Raw genomic sequence first — 23,129 nt, forward strand, 5'->3', positions numbered from 1 at the left:
CAGGATCATGCCCTGGGCTGAAGGCAGACGCTCAACCGCTGAGCCACCCAGGCGTCCCCAAATTGATCCTTTTAAGGATATAAACAACTCAGCCATGTTCTTTCCTGGAAGTAATGACATAGCGAAGAAACGTGTGGCTGCTGTGTGTAGAGAAGAGAGAGACACAGAACTCTATGTAGAGTTTGAGGCAGGAAAGAGTGTCCTTCTTTGATACTAGCCAGGATGTTTAGAAAATGATGAGCGGCTTTATTTTCATCTAGAAATTTAACTTTACTATTTATTTAAACATAGTATAAAAGTCTGAAAATATTCTAAAGAGAAAAATATTGTAAGTCTGAAGAGAAAAGCTAACCATTTTCCTAGAATCATGCCATCAAAAATAACCTACGTTCACATTTAATGACTGTTGCTGTAGACATTTTTCACATATTGTTAAAATGGAAGGAAATCATTTCAAAGAAAATAATCCAACTATACACAAAATTGTCCTTATTAAATGATATTTCATGAATTTAACATGAATTTACCTCAGAAACTGGGGTTGAATTGAGAGACGCATTGTAGTTAGGCAGATTATCTCTGCCACAAAATCTGAGGTTATAAAAAGGTTATAAAAACCATCAAGAATCTGGAGTCTTTTTCAATTTTAGGCAGTGTCAGTTGACTTCCTGCTGTGAGAGATTAGCTATGGTTTTTTTTAATGGCCTATAATGTTAAACCACATAACTATGCTTTTAAGGTTATGATTTTCTTTTGTAATGAGGCAGAAAAGAATTTTAACCCCCATCTTCCACTTAACTGGCTGTGTCACCTTGAGCAAGTCATGTCACAATCAGCCACTGACTAGCGTCTGCTTCTCTGAAGAGTGGAGATTATAATGCAGGGCTGGTGTAAAAATTATATGGGCAAATGCATGAGTTACTGATCTGATTAACTTCATCAGCATGGATCTACATATGTGGCATCTTATTCATTTTCCTACTTACTTGTTCCAGCCTCACCTGTCTCCTTCCTAAAACTAAGTCCTAAATCCTCCTCTTAAGGCTTTTCCGTCGACAGAATGATCCCAAGTCCCCCAGAAACTCCCTCGACGAGTCCCACCTACAGCTCAGTTGTATACCATGGCCACATTTTGCACAAGGCCATTGGCATGATGAGGCCCCTGTGAGGGACCCTGCTCAGGCCACATTGGTGCCCACTGTCCATGGAACTTTTATCTACACCTCTTGCTCAGCCACCATTTCTAAAACAGAACTCCTGGGATGCCTGGGTGGCTCAGTGGCTGAGCATCTCCCTTCAGTTCAGGGAGTCATCCTGGGTCAGGGGATCGAGTCCCACATAGGGCTCCTTATGGGGATCCTATGTCTCTGCCTCTCTGTGTTTCTCATGAATAAATAATATCTTTAAAAAATAAAAATAAAACATAAATAAAATATAACTCCTGTGCCGGGGTAGCTCTAGGAGTTCCACATGGAAGCCCCCTAGGAAACATGTATCAGGGTCCCTAAGACTACCCTCAAGTCTGATTATTCCCTGGAAGGACTTGCAAAACTCAGAAAAGCTGTTATCCTCATGGTCATGGCTTATTCCAGTGGAAGGATACAGATTAAAATCAGCAAAAGAAAAGACACAGAGTGGATAAGAAGCCTGGGCACACCAGCTTCCACTTGTCTTGTCCTGAGGAGTCACAGGGTCAGTGTTTAATTCTTCCAGCAACAACATGTGACAGCATATGTGAAGTAGTACCAAGCAGGGCAACTCACCGGCGCCTTGGTATCCAGGCTTATTATTGGGGGTCAGTCACATAGTCATGGAACAGGTACCCAGTCTCCAACAAGCAACCCCTAACCCCAAGATCAAATTGATATTAGTGTGAGCATATAGTGAAGACCTGTAATCAAAAGCAGGTTTTGTCTGCAGGTCTTCACTAGAAGTCACATTGCTAGCATAGACTATGTGGCATGGCCCAAGGTCAGGTATGCAGTGACACCCTTATCATGCAGATATGCCCAGGGCCCCGAGGTTCTCCCAGAAGCTCATCAGTGGCCAGAGGTTTGGAATGTGCCGAGTTAGAGCACCCCAGGCCTGCAGGGTCAGCCCTTTACTGCACAGGCGGCATTCTGGTTGACATTAGGGGATCGAGGACTTGGCTTAATTTCTGTAAGTTTAAGAAGATACTGTCCATACTAAGAATGGCTGATTGATGGCACTGGTCTGTCCTGTGCCAGTATGAGCAGATTAACAGGGCGTCCTGCCTTAATATACTTGGTGGGAGGCCAAGCCTGCCCCACAAATCCAAGCCCTGGAAACAAACCCAGAATGCAACCCAGACTTCTCCATCGTGGTGACTTCCTGTCTAGTGTACTTTCGCACCTGCATCATCCCATTCCACTAGAGAGGTTCCAAGACCAGAGCTGTGAGGCCCCAGACAAACGTGCCCAGCTCCTCCCCTGTAACTATTTTGTCACACCAGAGGAACAGTTGTTATTAGGCCATGACAGGGGTGATTATACTTTTCACTCAGGGCAGTTGGTTCTTAAATGGCTTGTATTTACCCTCCTAAGGGAGGTCACTCCCTTGGTTTGGTGGCTCCTCAAAAAACTTCAGCATAGGACTACCATATGACCCAGCAATTCCACCTCAAGTGGAATCCCAATCCAAAGGAATTGAAAGCAAGATCTCAAACACGTTAGTACATCAACAGGTGCATGGATAAACAAAGCATAGCCCATCAATGCAATGGAATATTATCCAGCCTTAAAAAGAAATGAAATTTTGGTGTATGGTGCAACATGGATGGGCCTTGGAAACATTATGGTAAGTGAGATTAACCAGATACAGAAGGACATATATTGTTTGATTCCACTAATATGAGGTCCCTAGAATAGTTAAATTCATCCAGACAGAAAGCAGAACAGCTGTTACCAGGGGCCTCAGGGAGAGGACACTGCAAGTTACTGTTCCATGGATACGGAGTTGCTTTTGGGGGTGATGAAAAAGTTTTGGGTGGAGATGGTGAGGATGGGCCCCCAACATTGTGAATGTACGCTTCCCAATGGAAAAGAAATTATAAATATTATGTATATCTTTCCATAATAAAGACAATTTTTTTAATCCCTTGGCAAATGACAAAAAAAAAAAAAAATTCAGCCCAAATTGGCTTTGGCAAAAATGTCACTGTCTTGCCTCCTGGAAGCTGGACATCTGGCAGACATCTGTTTGGGGAGCTCCCCCACCCCCTCCCGGCCCTCCCTCTGCTCCCCACAGCCTGTTTATTGTCGTAATGAGCAGAGCTTCATGTGCTTTTAGTAACCGCAGTGATGAAGATGACCTCCCTCCTGACCTGGCCGAGGCAGTAGGAGCACCCACAGCCGCCGCCACAAACACCACCACGGCCACCACGCAAGTCTCAGCACCACTGGTGTCCCCCAAGGGCCACAAACTCAGCTCGCCTCAGAACTCAGAAGGCAAGGGCCAGCTGTCCCCAGGGGCCAAGGTACGGGGGGGAAGCCCCAAGGAGTAGCTGCACTTGCTAGGAATTCAGTATCAATTTAGTGCATGGCATCCCGCGTGCATTGAAACTTGGCGCAACCGTGTGCTCATAAAACAAGGGTGACAACCACCAGGGCAGGGGTTTTATATAACTCTCCCCAGAAGAAGACCTGTTTATGAGCCCCAAATGGTATCATAAAGGCTTTGCACACTGTACTTTAAGAGAAAATGGAAGAGATCTTTGAGGGCAATTTTGGGTTTATTTATTTATTTTTTTTCAATTTTGGGTTTAGAGTATCATCCCTATATAATCTTCACCGCACCATAAACATAGGAAACAAGAAATGGTTTTCCCCTCATCGTGGAAAATTTGGAGGAGTAAAAACATCAGTGTTCCCGCCCCACTCCTTATATTGGATGGGCCCATGTGAATAGTTTGAAAATAAGCAATATTATTTTGACAGTTCGCAATTTCAGGAAGTCGCCAGCTGTGTGAATGGGCTGTGACAAAGGCCTTGCTCAAGGCATTTCTCTCGGTTTTCTCTGAGTGACCCTTAGCTATGGTCATTCTGCAGCAGTTGGTCTGAATACGTTCAAACCTATTGCTCTAGAGTAGATGGCAAGTCAGAGGCTGCTTGGTCTGTGGCTTCCGCTGAGGTGGGGGCCTTGAAGGCGAGAGCAGCCCCCAGACTCTGTTCCCAGCTGGTCCTTTCACACACTTGAGACGTGCAGGTACGCCGCAGACCTGTTTCCCCAAGCCTGTTTCCTTCCCCTAAAAATGGGAATAAGGTCTGCTTCCCTGCCCAGCTGATGGGGCAGCATCAGGTCCAGTGGAGGTGACATCTGGGCCAACTGGTCATGATTCCTAGTAGCCTCTAGGTAACAATGGGCCCGGCCGTATCTGTATCCTGCTTGACCGACTGGTCATTTACCAGCTCCCCTTGCCCAGGATCTTTGGGAATCCCTTTGTGGTGCTCAGCAGGAGATCCTGCTCAGGCCAGGGACCCCTCAGCCAGGGACCAGCCCAGACTGAGGCTCCCTGCTTTCCTGTAAATCACCTCCTGGTATGTTGAGCTAAGTTCCCCTGTCTTGTGCAGAGCCCCTCACACTGCTTTGTTCGAAGTATGAACATGGGTTCCTGTCATAAATTCTTCACCATGGTTAAAACCAAGCAAAAAAAAAAAAAAAGTATGAAACAAAGGAGAATTCAGTGGGGATGGGGATGTGGGTGGCATCCTACCAGAGGCCACAGGGCTCCCTCTCCTGGCCATCTCTCTCCTTAGGGCCCTTCTTGTGCCAAGTTGATGGAGGTTATTCTTTTTCCCCATAAAGGGCCTGTAGGCCTCCCATGCTGCTGAGACCCCAGGGCAAAAAGGGAAAAAAATGTTTTCCGAAAAACTGCATATGGGTTTCAGAGATACCTTCCTCCCACCATGAAGATCTTCCTCATTACTATGCAGTTGGCGTTTTTTGTTTTTTAATTTTTAGGGGCGCCTGGGTGGCTCAGTTGGTTAACCATCTACTTTCAGTTCAGATCATGATGATCCCAGGGTCCTGGAATAGAGCCCCGCCTCTGGCTCTCTGCTCAGGAAGGAGTCTGCTTCTCCCTCTCCCTCTCCCTCTGCCGTTCCTCCTGCTTGTGTGCTCTCCCTCTCTGTCAAATAAATAAGTAAAATCTCTAAAAAAATTTTTGTTTTTAAAATAAACTCTGTGCCACACATGGAGCTTGAACTCATGACCCTGAAATCAAGAGTTGTATGCTCGACACCCCCTGGGCATGTGAGTTTAGCTCCTTGAGGGCTTGGCCCGCTAGATCCAGGATGGGATCTTTTCTCTATATATATTCAGAGGACTCTTTTTAAAAAAATTTTTTTTTAGATTTTATTTATTCATTTATTCATGAGAGACACACACAGAGAGAATGGCAGAGACACAGGCAGAGGGAGAAGCAGGCTCCATGCAGGGAGCCCGATGCGGGACTCGATCCCGGGTCTCCAGGATCATGCCCCGGGCTGAAGGCGGCGCTAAACCGCTGAGCCACCCGGGCTGCCCCTCAGAGGACTCTTTGAAGCATTTCCCCTCACAAAAGACCAAAGAACACTCAGAGCACTTAAAAGAAGTTGTTTGCACCTTTTTAAAAAAGGCGGTTCCCTAGCCTGCACACAGTTTCTACCCATTAAGGTTTCAGAAAACATTTGGGGTTTGGTTTCTATAATTTGCACACTGCTGGGCAAGCAAACAGTCTGGGGGATTGGCACGGTCAGGGGCTCAGTGATGGAAAAAGTCTGTGTTTTCTGGGGACTTCCCTTGTTGGTCCAGAGTTGACACTGACCAGCAATATTTTTATCTGCCTTCCTAGAGTCCCTCTGACCGAGGAGGTGCCTTTACCTTGGAGCCAGGCGATCTCCTGATGGACTTCACAGAAGCTACTCCTCTGGTAAACTTCCCATTTTGCTAAAACCAGAAAAGCCACAGACCATAGAAACATCTTGGCAGTGGGACGGATGGACAGAGGTGGGCATCGCTGTTGGGAAGGCTCTTCCTCTTGTCCTGCTCACGGCCTGGAGGCTCAGGGATCAGCCTTCTTTGGGGGTTCAGGCACATGGGTCCCTTTATCTCCCAGAGCCCTCAAGAAGACGGTGCTCTTTTTCCCCTGAAAAGGGCGGCTACAGGGGTCCCACCCTGCCTGTCTGCTGCTTCCCCAGCGGGTTGGGATCCTTGGTGCTTGGGTCTTGGCTTTTTGGCTTCCTGGGCTGCTCCCTGCATGCCCACCCATGGGGCACCTTTCGCTGCTGCTTCCAACAATGTGCTCTGGTCCGAAGCCCTGGCTCAAGGCCTCACTCCAGCTTTCCAAGGCCTCTCGTGCCCCCCTGCCCTGCCATCCTCCATCCTCTGCATACAGGTCTTCCCTTAGGGATGGTGGTCCTCATGAGACTCCTGCAGGCGAGAAACCCTTGCAGGGGAGAGAGCCCTGGACCAGGAGTCATGCAGGCCAGACCTGGCTCCAGTCTCTGCTCCTCTCCTTAGGAGCCTTGTCATGGGGTAAAGGATGCCATCGTTTGCCGTATCTGCCTAAGAGTGTCTTAATGATCACATGAGACAGAGAAAGCCCTCAAAGAACAGAAAAGCACCATAAATGTGTGTGAGATATTATGAATAGCATTAGGTGACACAGGCAAACTTGGATGCACCTTTGGCTGATACCCAAGTGAACCTCAGCATAGATCATGGTCCGCAAATGTGGAATGTGAGTCAAAATGTGAACCAAGTCAAAACCTACCTCCCGAGAACTCAACACAGAGTGGGTCGTGTGTGGGAGGCTCTGGGAGGGGACGGGGCAGCTGGAGGCTGGAGGGAAGTCAGGTTGATGGAGGGCCAGGCTTGACAGGAGAAGCCAGGAGTGGGAGTCGTTCAGGAAGGGCTCGTGGGAGAAGCAGGTGGTGGATAGGAAGGGTTTCTGGAAGGCTTTCAAAGAGGGGACGAATGAGGCAGATTATGGTCTTGGCTTTAGGAGGGATCACCGTCCCTGCTTCAGCTGGCACAGGGCACTCATTTGTGATCTATGCAGCTGTACTTCTCGTCTGGAGAGTTGGTACCGTCCGAGAGCTTTGAGTCAGCACGTTTGGATGAACAGCTGAGAACGGACAGTGGGCGAGCCGGCCTGCTCGGGGAACGTTGGGGGTTACTCCCTTCTCGTGTCAGAGAAAATGCAGCTGAGTTATCGATGGCCTTCTTGTTAGACAAATTGCCAAAATAGGATAACCCAGAAGCAGGGCCTTCTCTCATCAGCTTGTCATCCTTTTGCACGGATGGGGAAACTGAGTCCCCAGGTGGGGATGGGGCCAGAGCCCAGGTGTTCCAGTTCCTACTCTGCTGCCCTTTGCATCACCAGATTGGGCTGAATGGGGCATCTGGATTTCAGAGACTCGCCACTTTGGGGTAGAGCAGTGCCTGGAAGAGGGACTGTGTTTAAATTTTTTTTTTAATTTTTTATTTTATTATTTATGATAGTCACAGAGAGAGAGAGAGAGAGAGGCAGAGACACAGGCAGAGGGAGAAGCAGGCTCCATGCACCGGGAGCCCGATGTGGGATTCGATCCCGGGTCTCCAGGATCGCGCCCTGGGCCAAAGGCAGGCGCCAAACCGCTGCGCCACCCAGGGATCCCGAGGGGCTGTGTTTAAAGCACTCCTCAGACTGAGAACACAGAATAAGGTGTGTGGGACGGGACAGCAAGTTAAACAGCCTGGGCCTGGTGCTATGTCAGGATCCCAACTGAGTGTCCCAGTGGAGGCCTTACACCCTAGGAGGGCCAAGGGGGGGTGGGGGTGCGGCTAGAAGCCAGGGCAGCAGTCTGAGGACATCGGTCTAGCTGGAGGGCAGCAAACCCCAAAGGGACCTGAGGCACAATGTGAGGGCCTACGGAGGCAGACGGGGGAGAAAGCTGAGTTCCTGGACCCATGCTGAAGAAAACACACTGGGCAGGAATAGGAGGCAGTGGAGGAAGATTGCTCTCTGAGTTAGGCTTGAGCAATTTCCAGAATGTGGAGGCATGCTGCAGGTAATGCCATCTAAGAGCCTATAGGAACTGCTACTTTTGTGGGACCCAGTGCTTTAGCCTGTCTGGGGGCCACTGAGCAAAAGAAGGCTTCATAGCATGGGGGTTTTGAAGTATGAATAGGAGTTTGCCAGATGGAGGAAATGGACCAAAGCATCTTATGCCAAGGGTGCAGCATGAACAAAATACTGAGTCTTTATTAAAGGTTCTGGCAGACCTGAGAAACTCGGGGTAGTTTATAAAAATATATCTTACATGGCTCTGACAGGATCAGTAGGATTTCCTGAAAACACATTGTGTTGCCGATCCAGAGGGAAGATTTCATTGTCCCGTCTTTATCTTTGAACGTTAATGGTCTGATAATAGAAAGGAAGCGGCATCTGTGTGGGACCCAGAGGTCACCTGATCTGAGGTGCCAGTGCCTCTGCTTGTACCCCCCTGGCCACAGGGAACTCACTCCCTCTCTGAGGATACCTTGACATCTCTGGGCTGCTCTGACTGAGCTCTGAAGCGGGGCCCAGGGTGCTGCACTGCCAAGGCACAGGGCAGCTGAGGTCCTCGTCCTGTAGTGGGACCTGGCTGCCCCCTTCACAGCTGGAGTGTGCTGTGAATACGTGATCTCAGGATGAAGCATCCTTTGTCTTGCTTGTGTGGCTTTGGGGTGGGAGTGCATGTCCATCCACGTACATGTTCACACGGAAGGTATGCAGGAGGGCTGGTGTTTTCATGAGACCCCACTCCATTTGGGGCTGTCCTTGGCATCACCAGCTCTGACCTTATGTCCCTCCAGACTCCTGTCTTCACCAATGCTGAGCGGTCCTGGAGAGGGAGGGGGCTCCAGCAGCCTTTTTGTCCTGTCAGGTCTTCTTACCTCCATGCTTCACCTGCTCCGCCTCACATCATAGAAATGCAAGCAGCAGTCCTCTCTGTTCTTCTGGAGGAGAGGGTGGGGGCGTGGTGTCTCTGCCCCAGAGGACAGAGGAGGAGAGATGGATTTAGGGCCTGGGGCTGGATGAGACTCCCAAAGCCACAGCACCACCCTGCTTCCTTGGGCCAGAGCTCGAAGGACAGCAGAGAGAGGATTGGGACGAGATTCTCTTGCCTTCATTCGGCGACGTTCCATCAAGGCATTAGAAGTGCTGGTCTAACCCTTAGGCCTCCAATCCTGATGATCCAGTCTCTGTGTGAAGTGGTTTTCAAAGAAGCACAGTCCAAACAACCGAGAATAAGAGTAAGCTTCAGTCTTTAACTGGCATCTCTCAAAAAGCATCCAGGATTAAATTATCACCTCCCTGGTAACACTTCTCAAATCCCACTTCGCTTCCTTCTTAATTCTCTTGCACCCTGCGCGACTCCAAGGATTTTCATCCTCAAACTCTCCAAAAACACATTCTTTCCAGTGTGTCAGTCTTGCAACACTTTCTCCTCCTTTTTTCCCATGTCTTTTCTTCTTCAGTCCCCAACTCTTCCATTCTCTAGCTCCATTTAGCAATAGACGCCCTGCCACCTGTGTAGCTTGTTGCTTGCCGGGGCTGGAATCCACGTCGCACACCTGACAGTCAGACTGGAGTTTCTAGCCAGGATGGGAGAAGTGGGGCGAGAGAGAGGATCGGGAGGGAAGAAAGCAAATGAGTGGAGACCCACTGTCCACGGTGGAAGGTGAGTCTGGGCACGTGCACGGGGTGTTGGTGTTGGCGGAGTAGAACGAGGACACCTTGCCCAGCTGCAAAGCGGAGGCACTCAGGACCCAGGTCTGTTCTGGGCCTGGGAATATTAGAGTTCACGTGCCAGGGAGGAGCCTGGCCTGGCCACAGGAAGGTTGTGTCGGACAAAGAAGTGGGCCCTGGGCCGGGTATCAGAAGAAGTGGTTTTCCATCTCTCTCAATAACGTATTTTTTATTTTGAATCTCGTTCTATCGGGAAGGCTGAAGCTTGACCCCAAGTCAAATCAGGATGCCTCTTCCATCTTCCTGGGGAAACATCCATCTTCCCCAGGGCACAGGAAGATGGAGGGAAGTCTGTTTAGTTTGTGATGTCATCTGTTTGCTGATGCATCTGAGGCATCTCCTGCTTCCCTCGTGCCCCTTTTGGATGAGAGGCAGTCTCTGTCCTGCTGGGACGAGCATCCCTTGTCCTTCTGGACATGCCACACAGCCATCCATTCTGCCCCGGGACCTGCCACCTCCCCAGTTCCACCTGGGCAGAGGGACACTAGTCCCTCTCTGCTCTTCAGTCCCTGTGCCCGAGCCTGAGCCTGTGAAGGAGGGGCACAGGCCCCGCTGCTCACTACTTCCCAATGTCTACCCGTCCTCACGTGCTCTCTGACTTGTCTCTCCAGTCCTCAAACTGGCAACCTCTTTGCTTATCTGAATGATAAAGAAGCCTTTCACATTTTCATCTTCATTTGTCTATGCCAGAAATCTTTCTGTTCCCCCAAAGAGTCAAGATTTTAAACCTCAAAAGCCAAGTAGCTTAGAAGAACTTAGGTGCCTGGATGTGGAAAAAAAAGAGCCAAGGAGGAGAGGAAATGCCGGGAGAAAAAAAAAAATAAAATGGAATCTCAAAATTGTATTCTGTTACACGTGTTATCTTGTTTCCTGTTCGTTTACTAACAGATGCACATTTAGAAAGGTCATGAATGCGTGTGGGATGGATCAACATTTCTTCACCGTAAAAGTCCAATGCTGGGCAAAGCCTTAGGACATTCATCATAATCTTCAGCTAGGACACTGGTGGCTTGTACACATTATGGCATCCAAGCAATAGGGTCCATGTTTATGGATCATTTATGCCAGCTTTTATTTCCTTCAAAAAGCACACAGGAGTGCCTGCTTATCTGCAGAGGCAAAGGCCCTGTGGCCTGGGGTCCCTGATGTAGCTGATTCTGGCTGGGGCAGCGTTGAGAAGCGAGGCTGGAGGGCAGGCTGGAACCTGTTTCAATCAGGTTCAAATGCCAGCTTATGGAGGGTAGAAGGATCCCCCCCAAAGGCAGGAGAGAGCAGTGAGGGGGGGATTCTCAGGAGGCTGCTAAAACTTGGCGGCCAGTGGTTAGCACGGCCTCGAATGTGTCTGAAGGATGGATGCAGAAGCGATCAACAAGAAGGTCTAGAACCACAGGCTTAGACTTCGCAGATGCCATTTTTCTGTATCTCCAGATCTGAGTAGTAAAGCAAGGTGGTCCCCCAGACGGTTGGAGACCCTGGTTGTGAAAGCCCTTTGGAAACTGTCCAGGCCGCGCCGGTTGTAGAGGCCGGCGTCAGATCAATTTGGAGACAGAAAAGGCGCCTGCAGTGGTCTTGATCATGTTTCAGTGAGACTTCCCCAGAGGCTGTACTTCGTCCCTTATGGTAGGATGTCCCCGGCTACTCAAGGAACTCTCTGGAACGCAGAGACGTGTGGACTTACTGTCTGGAGTGAATGGTCCCTCCTGAGGGACAGGCCACAGCATCCCGGGCAGCGGCCCCCGTCCGGGCCTCAGAGCATCCTCTCCTCACCATCCCGAGCCTCCCAGTGCAAGCTGTCGGCCGCTGCTGGTGCATGGCACTGTTTAGGGCTGGGGTGGGGAAGCCGTAGGACCCCAGGCCATCTGGCATTTTCTCACGATGCTTGATGCCTTCCAGCTAAAGCAGCAGGGGCTCTCAGTGGCGACAGGAGGTGTCGAGGTGTCATGCGGCCTGGGCCAGAGGGCTGGGGGCTGGGTGGGGGGCGGTCAGGGCCAGTATGTTTTCTGCACCCAGAGGACAGATCCGAAAGTGCACCGAGCCGTGTCTCTTCTGGAGCACCTGTTGGCCCCCCGCTGAGCCCTGCACCCCGACGTGGGCGCCCCCAGGCCTGGCAGGCCCGCCTCCCTGATTCGTCTGTGGCCTAGGCAGGTGCTCCAGGAAGCCGCCACCGGCCCTGCCTGCCAAGGCCCGGGAATGGGGTTTTTGTAGGGGTGGTTCTGCTCAGATAGTGGAGGAGACACCCGAGCACCAGAGAGGAGAGAAGGCGGGGAGAGGAGGGAGGAGGGGGCCCCAAAGCCCGCTGGCCAGAGGCTGGAAGCAGGCGGGGCGCAGGCTGGCTCCAGGGCAGCCTGGGGTTGACAGATCCTTCTTGCACTGTGCTGTCTTTCTCTCCTCCCCGCCCCCCCTCCCCTGCCTCCGCCCCCCTCTCCTCCGCCTCCCCCCTTCTCTCCTCCCCTCGGAGCAGGCCGAGCCAGCCAGCGCCCCCCACTGTGCCCACTCTCGCTGCTCTCCTCCACTCTCTCCCCTCATGAAGGAAGAGACCACTGGAGTTTGCATGCACCCTCCAATCAAAACGAGGCTGGTAGGTACCCTGGCAGGGAGAGGGGCCTGGCCAGGAGAGCTGAGGTGGGCAGGAGCCCCCAGGCGGCCTCCCCACCCGTGTGCATGGGCGCTAGACCTTCTGGAAGGGCCCGGCTGACACGTGCTCTGACTCCTGGGATGGATGACACAGTTTGGCCAAGTTAGGCCACACAGGCTGCGGTCCATCCTGCCCTTTGTCTATAGGTCTCGAGGACCAGGAAGCATTTGTTTTCCTAAAGTTCTGATGAGCAGAGATGCTTTTCCAAGAAAGAAAAAGAAAGAAAAGAAAGAAGGAAGGAAGGAAGGAAGGAAGGAAGGAAGGAAGGAAGGAAGGAAGGAAGGAAGGAAGGAAAAAAAGAAAGAAAGAGAAAGAGAAAAAGAGAGAGAGAGAGAGAGAAAGAAGCTGCCTTTCTACTGAAAATAAAAACTTTTTTTTAAAGGTTTTATTTATTGATTCATGAGAGACGCGGAGAGAGGCAGAGACACAGGCAGAGGGAGAAGCAGGCTCCATGCAGGGAGCCTGATGCGGGACTCCATCCTGGGACTCTGGGATCACGCCCTGAGCCAAAGGCAGATGCTCAACCACTGAGCCAACCAGGCGCCCCAAAACTTTTTTTTAAGGTTTTTTTTTATTTATGCAGGAGAGTCACACACACACAGAGAGGCAGAGACACAGGCAGAGGGAGAAGCAGGCTCCTGGTGGGGAGCCCAATGGGGAACTTGATCCCGGGGGTCCCGGGATCACACCCTGAGTGGTAGGCAGACACTCAACCACTGAGCCACCCAGGCATCCCTGAATGTAAAAACTTCATAAACTTGTCTTTCCCTGCTATGTTTCAAGGTAACAGGATGAGTGTTACATGACAACCTGAAAGGAATCACCCATCATCCCAGCCTGGCACAATGTTTTTGTTTTGTTTTGTTTTTTCCATTTGTGCGTGTTTCCTTCTAATAGCATTCGTATTCATTCATACTTTTACAAAGTGAAATCATAGTCTCCATATCATCTCCCGTTTTTTCTCTTTTCACTTAGTGGTGGACTGTCTCTACCTTGTTCTTGTTACTGCATTGTAAATGACCGTATTCCATCCAGTGACTGGTCTACCATTTACGTAGCAGATTCTTACGGCAGGACGCCTGCTTTGTTTCCAATGTGTCATTATTCGAGGGGACACAGATAGCTTTCGTGTCAGCTATTTTATTTTATTAGGCTAGACCCTGGGCCGGGTTCAATATTGTGACTTTGGCTTTGCTCCCTTTCTAAAGTGGTTCTACCAAGTGTCCGCACCATCGGAAGAGTGAATGTGCATTGCTGCCGCCGAGCAACACAGAGTGTAACTGTTGGGATCGATTTTTTTTTTCTCATTTAGAGAAGATAGAGTATAATTCATTGAGGTTGCCGATATTCACATTTCTTTAATAGCAATAATAATAATAATAATAATAATAATAATAATAATAATAATACTTCTTTTCCCTTTGGCTTCGTGATGGTCTGAGAGTCCTATCTGTATGTTACTTTTCACTTTGCTCTTGGTCTCGGCACACACGCTGAACCATGAGGTCGTGGGAGGAGAACGCACCATGGGGAGAAGCCCCCCCCCCCCCCGCCTCTGGGTCCTCTCGCTGCCTCACGGGCAGCCGCTATCAGCAATCTGAGCTGGCACCTGGGTCTTAAGGCAGTTTGGGGCCCATTCTGGGAATTTTGAGATGTTTAAAGAGACCAAAGAAAGTTTGGGGAAGAGGAGCAGGGGTGGACTGCACATCTCCATGCACATTGCAAAGACACTGTTATGCTCTGAGTGGTTGAAAACTCCTCCACCCATTCAAGAAACCGCAGCAGACTTGGGTCTGTTCTGTTGTGCTCTTGCACATCTGCCTTAACCCCCATCAGAGTGACTCAAGAGCATAAAATAACTACCCTCGGGTCTGCAGACAAGCCCCCAGGGAGAGACACAAAAGCAGCTGCCTGTGGGCAGTGGTGGCCTCAGTGCCCGGGCTGCAGCCTGCTGGTGGCAGGTGGCCTAGCGTGCATTCACCAGCAGGTGTGCAGGCAGTTTCTGTGCCCTGGGGGCCGCAGGCAAAGCTAGTACCAGAGTCGTTAGACCCCTGGGCCTGCTGGCAGTCCTCTAGGCTGGTATAAAGAAATAAGCACACTCCATATTCCCTGAGGCCTCCAGAAGTCCAAAGACAAAATGACCAAAGAGAATGAAATAGAAGCAAAGGCTGTTTTCGGCCACTCACACCTGTGCTTACTTCCGACCAGCCCTGTGCCACAGCCACCCCCAGCACTGGGCACTTCTGATCACAAAGCCTTTTATCCCAAAGGCCACGGCCGCAGGATTCTCATGTGCGTACAGGGGCCTCCCACTTCCCCAAGGTTTTTCCCTGTGGCCCACGATTTACAGGGAGTCCAACAAATGAAGGGAACAGACAGGAAATACTTGCTGGCCTAATTAGTGCAAAGCCTCCTGGTTCTCTGCCCACCGTCACAGACTGTGTCCCAGGATGTGGCCTGCCTCTAGTCCCTGCCTCACAGCTGTGGGGAAGCCATCAGCAGCCACCCAGGTGGCTCTGGCCTGCTGCATTACACACCCTGACCATGGCCTTTATGGATCAGGCCACACATAGGGCCCAGTGTGTCTAGGAGACCCACACAACCTCCAGGGAAGGGAGTTCTGGGGACAGGTAAGTGTGGGTGGCCTGCACACACAGGACTGCAGCCTGTCAGCCCTGCTGGGTCCCAGCCCTACAGCACAAGGACCAGCACAGATACAACCTCTGGCCAAGGGGTCTCTGGGGCCTTCTGTACATTTCTTTATGCAAAGGACGAGGGCTCTGCGTGTGCTCCCCTGAATCCTTCAATTTGGTTTTAAAAGTGCGCTGCCAAAGATTTCAAAACTTTTGTTTTCTTTTGTAACCCTCCTGTCTTTCTCTTTTTTGAAGATAAAAACATTCCCGGCTGATACAGTGACCCCATTTCCTGATGCTTTCAATACAGGGCCACAGTTCACCGTAAGTAGATTCAGAAAACAGGTCTACGTTCTAAAATGTTGTTTCTGTGCTTTTCTGTGGCATGCCAGACAGCACTGTCGACGGTTGGTTTTGTTTTTTTTAAGATTTATTTATTTCGAGGGAGTGTGGAGGAGGGGCAGAGGGAGAGTCTCAAGCAGATTCTCTATTGAGTCCACAGCCCAACACAGGGCTCAATCCCAGGACCCCGAGACCATGACCTGAGCTTACATCAAGTATTGGAAGCTCAACTGACTGAGCCCCCCCAGCTTCTTTTAATCATATGAACTCTGTGAGGTTGAGAAGGAGTTGGGGTTTGGGACCTCCATCCTTTGGTTATTTTATTTTATTGAAGTGAGCATCACATAAGATAAAATGAATCATTCTAGAGTGACATTTACTACATTTAGTGTCGTGCAACTGCTACCTCTCAATCCAAAGCACTCTTTTTAAAAATATAGATATATTTTATTTATTTATTCATGAGACACACAGAGAGAGAGGCAGAGACACAGGCAGAGGGAGAAGCAGGCTCCCTGCAGGGAGCCCGATGTGGGACTCGATCCTAGGGCCCCAGGATCACGCCCTGGGTGTGAAGGCAAGCACTCAACAGCTGAGCCACTCACGTGCCCCAATCCAAAACATTCTTATCATCCCCAAAGGACACCTCATTCTCATGAAGGAATCACTCCCCATTTCCCCATCTCCCTCCAGCCTCTGGCACCCACCAATCTGCCTTCTGTCTCTGGACTTCCCTTGTGGATATTTCAGATAAATGGAATCTTATTCTTGTGCCTGGCTTCTTTCACTGAGCATCATGTTTTTGAGGCTCATGTACAACGTAGGGGGTACTTCATCAGTACTTCATTTCTTTTCATGGTGGAATAATATTCCATTGCATATATATATATACACAGCCCAATTTGTTGATCCATTCAGTCACTGGTTGTCTTTGGGTGGTTTCTACCTTTTGGCTACTGTGAATAATGCTGCTGTGAACACATGTGTACGTGTGTTTGTTTGAGTTCCTGTTTCCAATCGGGTTGGAGCTACATCTTGATAATGGTGTGATCTTAGGTAAGTCACTTTGCACTCCTGGCACCAGTCTCCTCTTATGTGAATGGAAATGGTAATATGAGGGACCCCTGGGTGGCTCAGTGGTTTGAGCCTTTGGCTCAGGTCATGATCCCGGGGTCTTGGGATCAAGTCTGCATCAGGCTCCTTAGAGGGAGCCTGCTTCTCCCTCTGCCTGTGTTTCTACCTCTCTCTGTGTGTCTCTCATAAATAAATAAATAAATAAAATCTTAAAAAAAAAAAAGAAATAGTAATATGAATATCCTGTTTGTATCCAATATGAATATCCAATTAAGGATCAAAAGGATCACAGAATGTCCCACAAGTGTCAAGCGTGGTGGTTGTCCCTCAAGCCCAGAGAGGAAGAGGGGTGTAATTAATGAGAGCAGGGAGTCATGACAACCTGCTTCATGTCCCCCCCTACCTTTGTGTCACTGAGCAGCTTGTTTGAGTCCTGCAAAATGTCAAAATATTCTTAAACATTTAAATACTGTAGTTTTGGGGCAGCCCTGGTGGCTCAGCAGTTTAGCGCCGCCTTCGGCCCAGGGTTTGATCCTGGAGACCTGGGATCGAGTCCCACGTCGGGCTCCCTGCAGGGAGCCTGCTTCTCCCTCTGCCTGTGTCTCTGCCTCTCTCTGTGTGTGTCTCTCAGTGAATAAATTAAAAAAAAAATCTTACCCCCCCAAAAAATAAAAATAAAAAATAAATTTAAAAAAAATCTTTAAAATAAATAAATAAATAAATAAATAAATAAATACTGTAGTTTTCTCATGTGCAACACGAATGAGTTTAGTGATTTTCAGACTTTGTTTTAGGCTGCAAGTTTCTTTAAATGAAAGCTTCTGCAGAAGCTCACTACATAAGGAGTGGCTGCCTGGAGCAGAAGTGGGGGGTCCAGGATCACCTTCTCTTTCCCCTCACCCTCTCCTCCTCCCAGGGATCAGAGTTTATAATTCCTGGAACTGAGTGATCCCCGAGGCTCCTTGCAGAGGCTTCCTGGCCAGTCTGAAGGATCTGTGAGATGGGCTGGGGGTGGCCTAGGGGTAACCAAAAGTGCACTCTCTTGAGCTAGATGACGGTCACTACCTGAGGTGGCTTTGGCCACATGAACAGAGAGGGAAGGGGCAGTGGCTGGTGTAGCTTTGGGGGTTGAGCAGAGGTAGGGAGGTGTCCAGCGGTCCAGGCAGAGGCAAAAACAGGTTCCTGGAATAATGCATTTCCAAGGTCATGAGCTGCTTCCAGCACCTGCCTTGTGAGAACCAGAGGGCAGAGACACAGGGCCCAGGCCAGCCAGTTAAATGCTACTACCCTGCAGCTCCACTGGGCACAGCTCCCCAGCTGGAGGCTCCGGCTCCACTTCCCTCAGCTGGCCCATGGCGGGCTCTCTGGCCTCCTGCCCAGCCTTGGCAGTGCTGTGAGACACCCAGGGAAGCCCTTCCTGAAAAGCTGGGGGCCAAGATGGAGCAGGAAGCCAATGTCAGAAACCACACTGGCTCTTTTAAGAACTGGGCAACTGTGGCTCGAGGGCAGCACTTTTCCCAAGGTTCAAGATAGTACTGATGCTGCCAGTCTGGGGACCATACTTCGGGAAGCACCGAGATACTGGTGAGAAACACCAGTTCTGGAGTCAGCTAATCCTGCTCCTAAGTACTGGTTCTTCTTAACATTTACTGTGTGACCTTGGGAAAATTACTGAACCTCTCTGAGCCTTACTTTTCCTTTTCATGAAGTCAGCTCTAAGTAAGATACACATTTTTTTCACCTTTTAACTCTCCAAAGTCAGAGTTCATTGCGTTAGTGGGTGCGACAGAGTTCGAATGGCCACATTTTTCTTTCTCTGTGGCACATGCCAAAATGGTGGATCTCACAATGGACGGTGTCTAAGGTGATGGAGGATGACCTCTACCTGAAGGATTGTCAAGAGGTAATACGTGTAAAGTGCTTAGCACAGAGCCCGGCTCAAAATAAAACCCTTTAATAAGTGGGAACTGACTTTAGCTGTTATTAAAAAATAACAGGAATTGTGTGCTAAGGCTTAGGGAGTAGCTGACAGTTTAGAAATGGGACCCAAATTGAGATTGATTTCCTCTTTTCTGTTTTCTCTCCAGGCGGACTTTAGAGACAGTAAATTACCGTGCTGTCCTGGCCAGTCTTCCCCACTGATTCCAGCAGTGACCCTGAGGCCTTTGACAGAGACCATCTCCACAGTGCAGACCATCTACACCACTCGGAAGCCTGTTTCTCTGGCAGCCAGGTGAGTCCGACCAGTGGGTACCTACCGGCAGGTAACTGGTGATGGGAAAGCAGGCACAGGCCCCAGTTTCATTGGGTCTCTGACGTCTAGAAACCTTTTATGTATTCTTTCATTCATTTTATGTATTTGTTGAAATGTCTACAAAGGCTACATAGTATTATTCTAGGTCCTTGGGATGTAACCGTGAATAAAACAGATAGAAGTCCTACCTTTGTGGAGTTTACAATTTAGTGTTGGGTGTGAAAGAGAGAGAAAGAGAAGAGAGAGGGAGAGATGGTGACAAGCTAGGGAGGGAAATGAAACCAAGGGCAGGCCAGGAAGGCCTCACTGAGGTGGCTTGTAAGCAGATACCTGAAGGTGGGGAGGGAGCAGGCTGTGGATATTATGCACTTGAACAACTCATCAGAGGGAACAGCCAGTGCTAAGACCTCTGAGCTGGAGCATGCACCGAATGGTTAAGGAAGGGAAAGGGAGCCAGCGTAGCCAGGGCGGAATGAATGACAGGACAAGAGGCCCATGACCTTGTAGGTTGGGGCCAGACTGTACTTGTTGGCCACAGTAGAAAGGGATTTCTACCCTGTATGAGATTATTTAAAAACTTGGTTTGTGCTTTCGATGTACACTCCGTGTGTGTGTGTGTGTGTGTGTGTGTGTGTGTGTGTGCGCGCACACGTGCACCTGAGTGTGTGTAAACAATGGAGAAGGATCCCATAGTCAGGCAGCCGGGCCCAAGGGCCAAGAAGTCAGAGGCAACCCCTCAAAGGAGCCAATCTTATTTCACTCAATTTGTTTATTAAGATATGGGGGAGAGGGGGCTCATCTGAAACCGATTTAGAGCACGACTGAAAGAATTCTAAGCCGTGGACATCTTCCGACTCATTCAGAAGACCTTTACGGAGAGGCGGCTGTGTACCAGGTCCCATGCTGGGCTCTGGGGCGTGAGAGACGAGTGACACATACACATACGGCCAGTCGGCTGGGGAGCAGTGCCCTGAGCAGCTGTCAGTCTGGTGCAGGGGGGCGAGGGGGGGACCCAGTGGGCAGCCAGACAGTTTAGATCATTGTAATGCTAGCAAATGTCAGGGGTCCTTAAGGAGCCTGAAAGGGAAAGTCAAGAACCAAGGTCAGGGGAGAAGACGGTGGGGGGTGGGTGGGGGGAATGACACCGTCCTTGTCATTTTTTTTTTTTTTTAGTGTAATCTCATTATTTCATCACCTGCTCTTCTTCAGCGCAGAGACGCTCCGGCAGGAACTGGAGAGAGAGAAAATGATGAAAAGACTGTTGATGACCGAACTGTGAAATTGTCCGCTTGTTGCCTGGAGGATGGCATGGTGCCTTCTGTCCGTTTTCCTTCTTCGGGCTTTGTGTGCTCACTCCAGCACAACACACGGATGTGTGCTCTGCTCACCCAGGTCTCCGTGGTTGGGTTGAAGCCAACGTCTGGCTTGACTTTCATTGGAGAGGTTATTTTCTGTCTCCTGAGTATTAGAGGTTTTCTGCTACTCAATCTAGCTGGGCCGGGATTGGGTAAGCCTGGGAGAAGAAAGATGGGGAAATGGGATTCCCTCTTAGTACTGCCTGTGTGTCTATATTCATAACCACAGGGGTTAACATGGAACGGAATCCTTTGTTATCAGTCTCAACCATGATTTTGTATGATTGAAACTTGCACCAAGCTTCGACTGTTTGTTAAAGAGTCATTTTTAATGAGAGAACAATTCTATACTGCTGGTTTTTCATTTACACTGGTAATTATACAGGTCTTATAAAGTCTAACTTAACACTCATTTTTATTCAGACACGAGTCGATGAGCTAAAAAAACGAAAAAAAGAAAAAAAAGAAAAGGAAAAAGAAAAGAAACTTGTGACCACCAGGACGGAAGAACTTCAGCGAAATCTGAAATACCATTTAAATTGTGGATTTGTTGGATGCAATATTATTTGGCATAAACAGAATTCTTCATTTGGACCCAAAGTAGGGAATCAGAGCTTACAGTTATCTAAAAATTCTTACAAAGATGAGATAATTCAATATCAAGATCCATTGGGTGTCCCATTAAGGAAAATTCTTTCTAAAGTTGATGAATTCTTGTCCTGTTGATAGAGCCTTGACCAGATGACACTTTGTTCTCTTTTTATATAGTTTCAAGAAATGTGTTTTTAAATTTTTATTATGCACTTGAACAACTTTGCAGGAATAAAGGCACCCCCCTAACCACAGACTAGCCCCCCTAAAGTGTTTCCCACGCTCTCAGTGAATATGCACACATTTTTTTTTCCACAGCTGTGATGAGTGTGTACATACTCTTTGGTTGTACTTCTCCACCTCACACATATCTTCCCTTTTCAACACAGACCCTGTGCCCTCAGCAACTTCAGTGTCTGTATATCCACATAACATGGTTAACCTCACTTCTCCCTGTTATTAGGTATTTGGGTTGTATCCAACTTTTCACTCTTATAAATAGTGCTGCTATGAATGTCTTTGTAAACAGTGCTCCTTCCTTTGGATTCTTCCCTTGGGAATATCTCCACCGAGGGGTTACAAGGTCAAAGAGCATGGATTATTTTATAGCTCTTGTTTCATATTGCCAGATTGCTTTCTAGAAAGAGCCAATCTCTGGGTTGGAAGGACCTTAAAGGTCGTGAGGTCCACTCCCCCTCTTCCCTCTGAATGCTTGAATCCCTCTACAATTTATGATGCCACCAGCAATGTATAAGCATTTCTACTTACCAACAGTTCTGCCGGTATTGGGTTTTGCCATTTTAATTTATTTTTGCTAGTTTAATAGGTGTGTACAGTTGTTCTTGAAAGGTTGTTTTATTTCAGTAATTGCTAGCAAGGCTGAGCACTTTTCCATGTGATGATTTACTAGCTGTATTTCCTTGTATGTAGACTGTCCATCCACTTCTTATGACCACTTGTTAAGTGGAATCGATCTCGTATATTTGTATCAGAACTGTATTTTTATGTTGTATTGTATAGTTTGCTCTCCTGTCCCGATCCTTAAAACTGAATGGTGCCAATAATTTGATACTAATGATTATAAAAAAAATGTAATGCCTCATTTTCTCGCATTGTTGTAAGATGAGGTATGTAAGCAAATATTCAGATAACAGAGGATTAACCCTTTAAAGTGCTGAATCTTTAAAATTTTAATATTTTTTTGAGGGGAATCTTTCTAAAACGCGTTACACACTTCCCTGCCTTAGTAAACGGTATACTGGAGAGTATTTAACCTTATCTTGATGAGTCACGGTCATCCTTGTACACATCAGCCCCTTTTGTACCTTGGTGTGGTGCCGGTGATGTCCTCGGGAGAAAACATAGGGCTTGGCTTTGCCTTTCACAGACTATTGTGCTGTTCTCACTGATGAATTTTGTTGCTTTCTGCTCTATTGGTGAAGCCATCTGGGGCATTTGTGGTGTTTGGGACTTTTTACTCCCATTCTATAGGACCCCCCCCCCCTCCGGCTATACTTTCAAAACAGCTTTACCTGTTCTTTATTCTTGTGCACACGATCCAAACTGTGTTCCTGTACAAGACAGGGGAGCTATCTGTGTCTGGGGTTGTAACCTCTTGCCAATCCAGCACCCTCCTCCCAACCTGCTTTCTGAGTCTTCTGCTCTTCACCTCCTGCTCTCTGACGGAAACCTCCTGGGCAGAATGGAAGTTTTCTCGGAGAAGCCAGGGAGCCAAGTATGACATATGTGTCAGGTGTGCTTTGCTTCTGAGGAGGGCTGCATGGGCTTTTGGGACGCTGTTTTCAGGAGGCTGTGAGCCTCCTGCTTTTTTTCCCCCCACATCCCCCTGGGTTCCCAGATGTTCAGCAGTTGATGTCACTGGAAGTCTGATCCCAACAAGTTGGCTGTTACTGTATATGAAAACCCAGTACCTTTGGCAGCTCAGCTCTAACCAGTAAAATCAAGAGGATTCCATTGTTTCAGCAGTTGTCCTGGTTATTTGCCTACTTAAATGTATGACGGGGGCTCGGCGTGGTGACCTGAGGAGATGACATCATGTTGGTTGGATTCATAGAGACAAAAATAAATTGATATAATTTTATCTTTTTTATATACTTAAAACAACAGCACCATCCAGTCACACAACACATACCTGATGTCTGGGGGCGGGGGCGGGGGGCAAGGGCAGGGGGGCAGCTTATTGACATATTCTTGCCAGAACAACGGCTTCAAACTGTGGACCACAGACTCCTGGTGGGCGTGGGTGGGGGCACTACAAGGGGCTGAGAGTCCTGCAACCCACAGAGTTTGTGGACCATAGACCTGCATGGAAGATCCTTATGTCCGAAGAATTTAGAAACTAGGTCCTAAAGCATTCAGAAGATCCCATCTGAATGTACCCCAAATTTTATATTCTCAAAATATCACAGGAATATCCTGAGGTCTTCATCTCTCTCCTTCACCATCTCAG

The 23,129-nt window shown here is 48.7% G+C and overlaps 1 protein-coding gene across 20 annotated transcripts in view; it reads left to right on the forward strand.

Annotated features, from left to right (window-relative positions):
• The window catches only part of EPB41L4B (erythrocyte membrane protein band 4.1 like 4B), a 130,381-nt gene extending 107,740 nt beyond the window's left edge, over positions 1–22,641 (forward strand). For 3 of the 20 annotated variants that reach the window (XM_072727744.1, XM_072727753.1, XM_072727745.1), the window contains 6 exons: positions 3,310–3,496; positions 5,852–5,929; positions 12,237–12,353; positions 15,299–15,367; positions 18,547–18,692; positions 19,887–20,416. In XM_072727744.1, the coding sequence (XP_072583845.1) occupies positions 3,310–3,496; positions 5,852–5,929; positions 12,237–12,353; positions 15,299–15,367; positions 18,547–18,692; positions 19,887–19,992 (703 nt within the window). In that variant the 3' untranslated portion in view covers positions 19,993–20,416. Of the gene's footprint in view, positions 1–3,309; positions 3,497–5,851; positions 5,930–12,236; positions 12,354–15,298; positions 15,368–18,546; positions 18,693–19,886 lie in introns of all 20 variants that reach the window. The other 17 variants (XM_072727754.1, XM_072727746.1, XM_072727748.1 and 14 more) reach the window with 8 other exon arrangements.
• Positions 22,642–23,129: the final 488 nt, after the last annotated feature.

The sequence above is a fragment of the Vulpes vulpes genome, chromosome 12 (genome assembly GCF_048418805.1).
Source record: "Vulpes vulpes isolate BD-2025 chromosome 12, VulVul3, whole genome shotgun sequence".
Lineage (NCBI taxonomy): Eukaryota > Metazoa > Chordata > Mammalia > Carnivora > Canidae > Vulpes > Vulpes vulpes.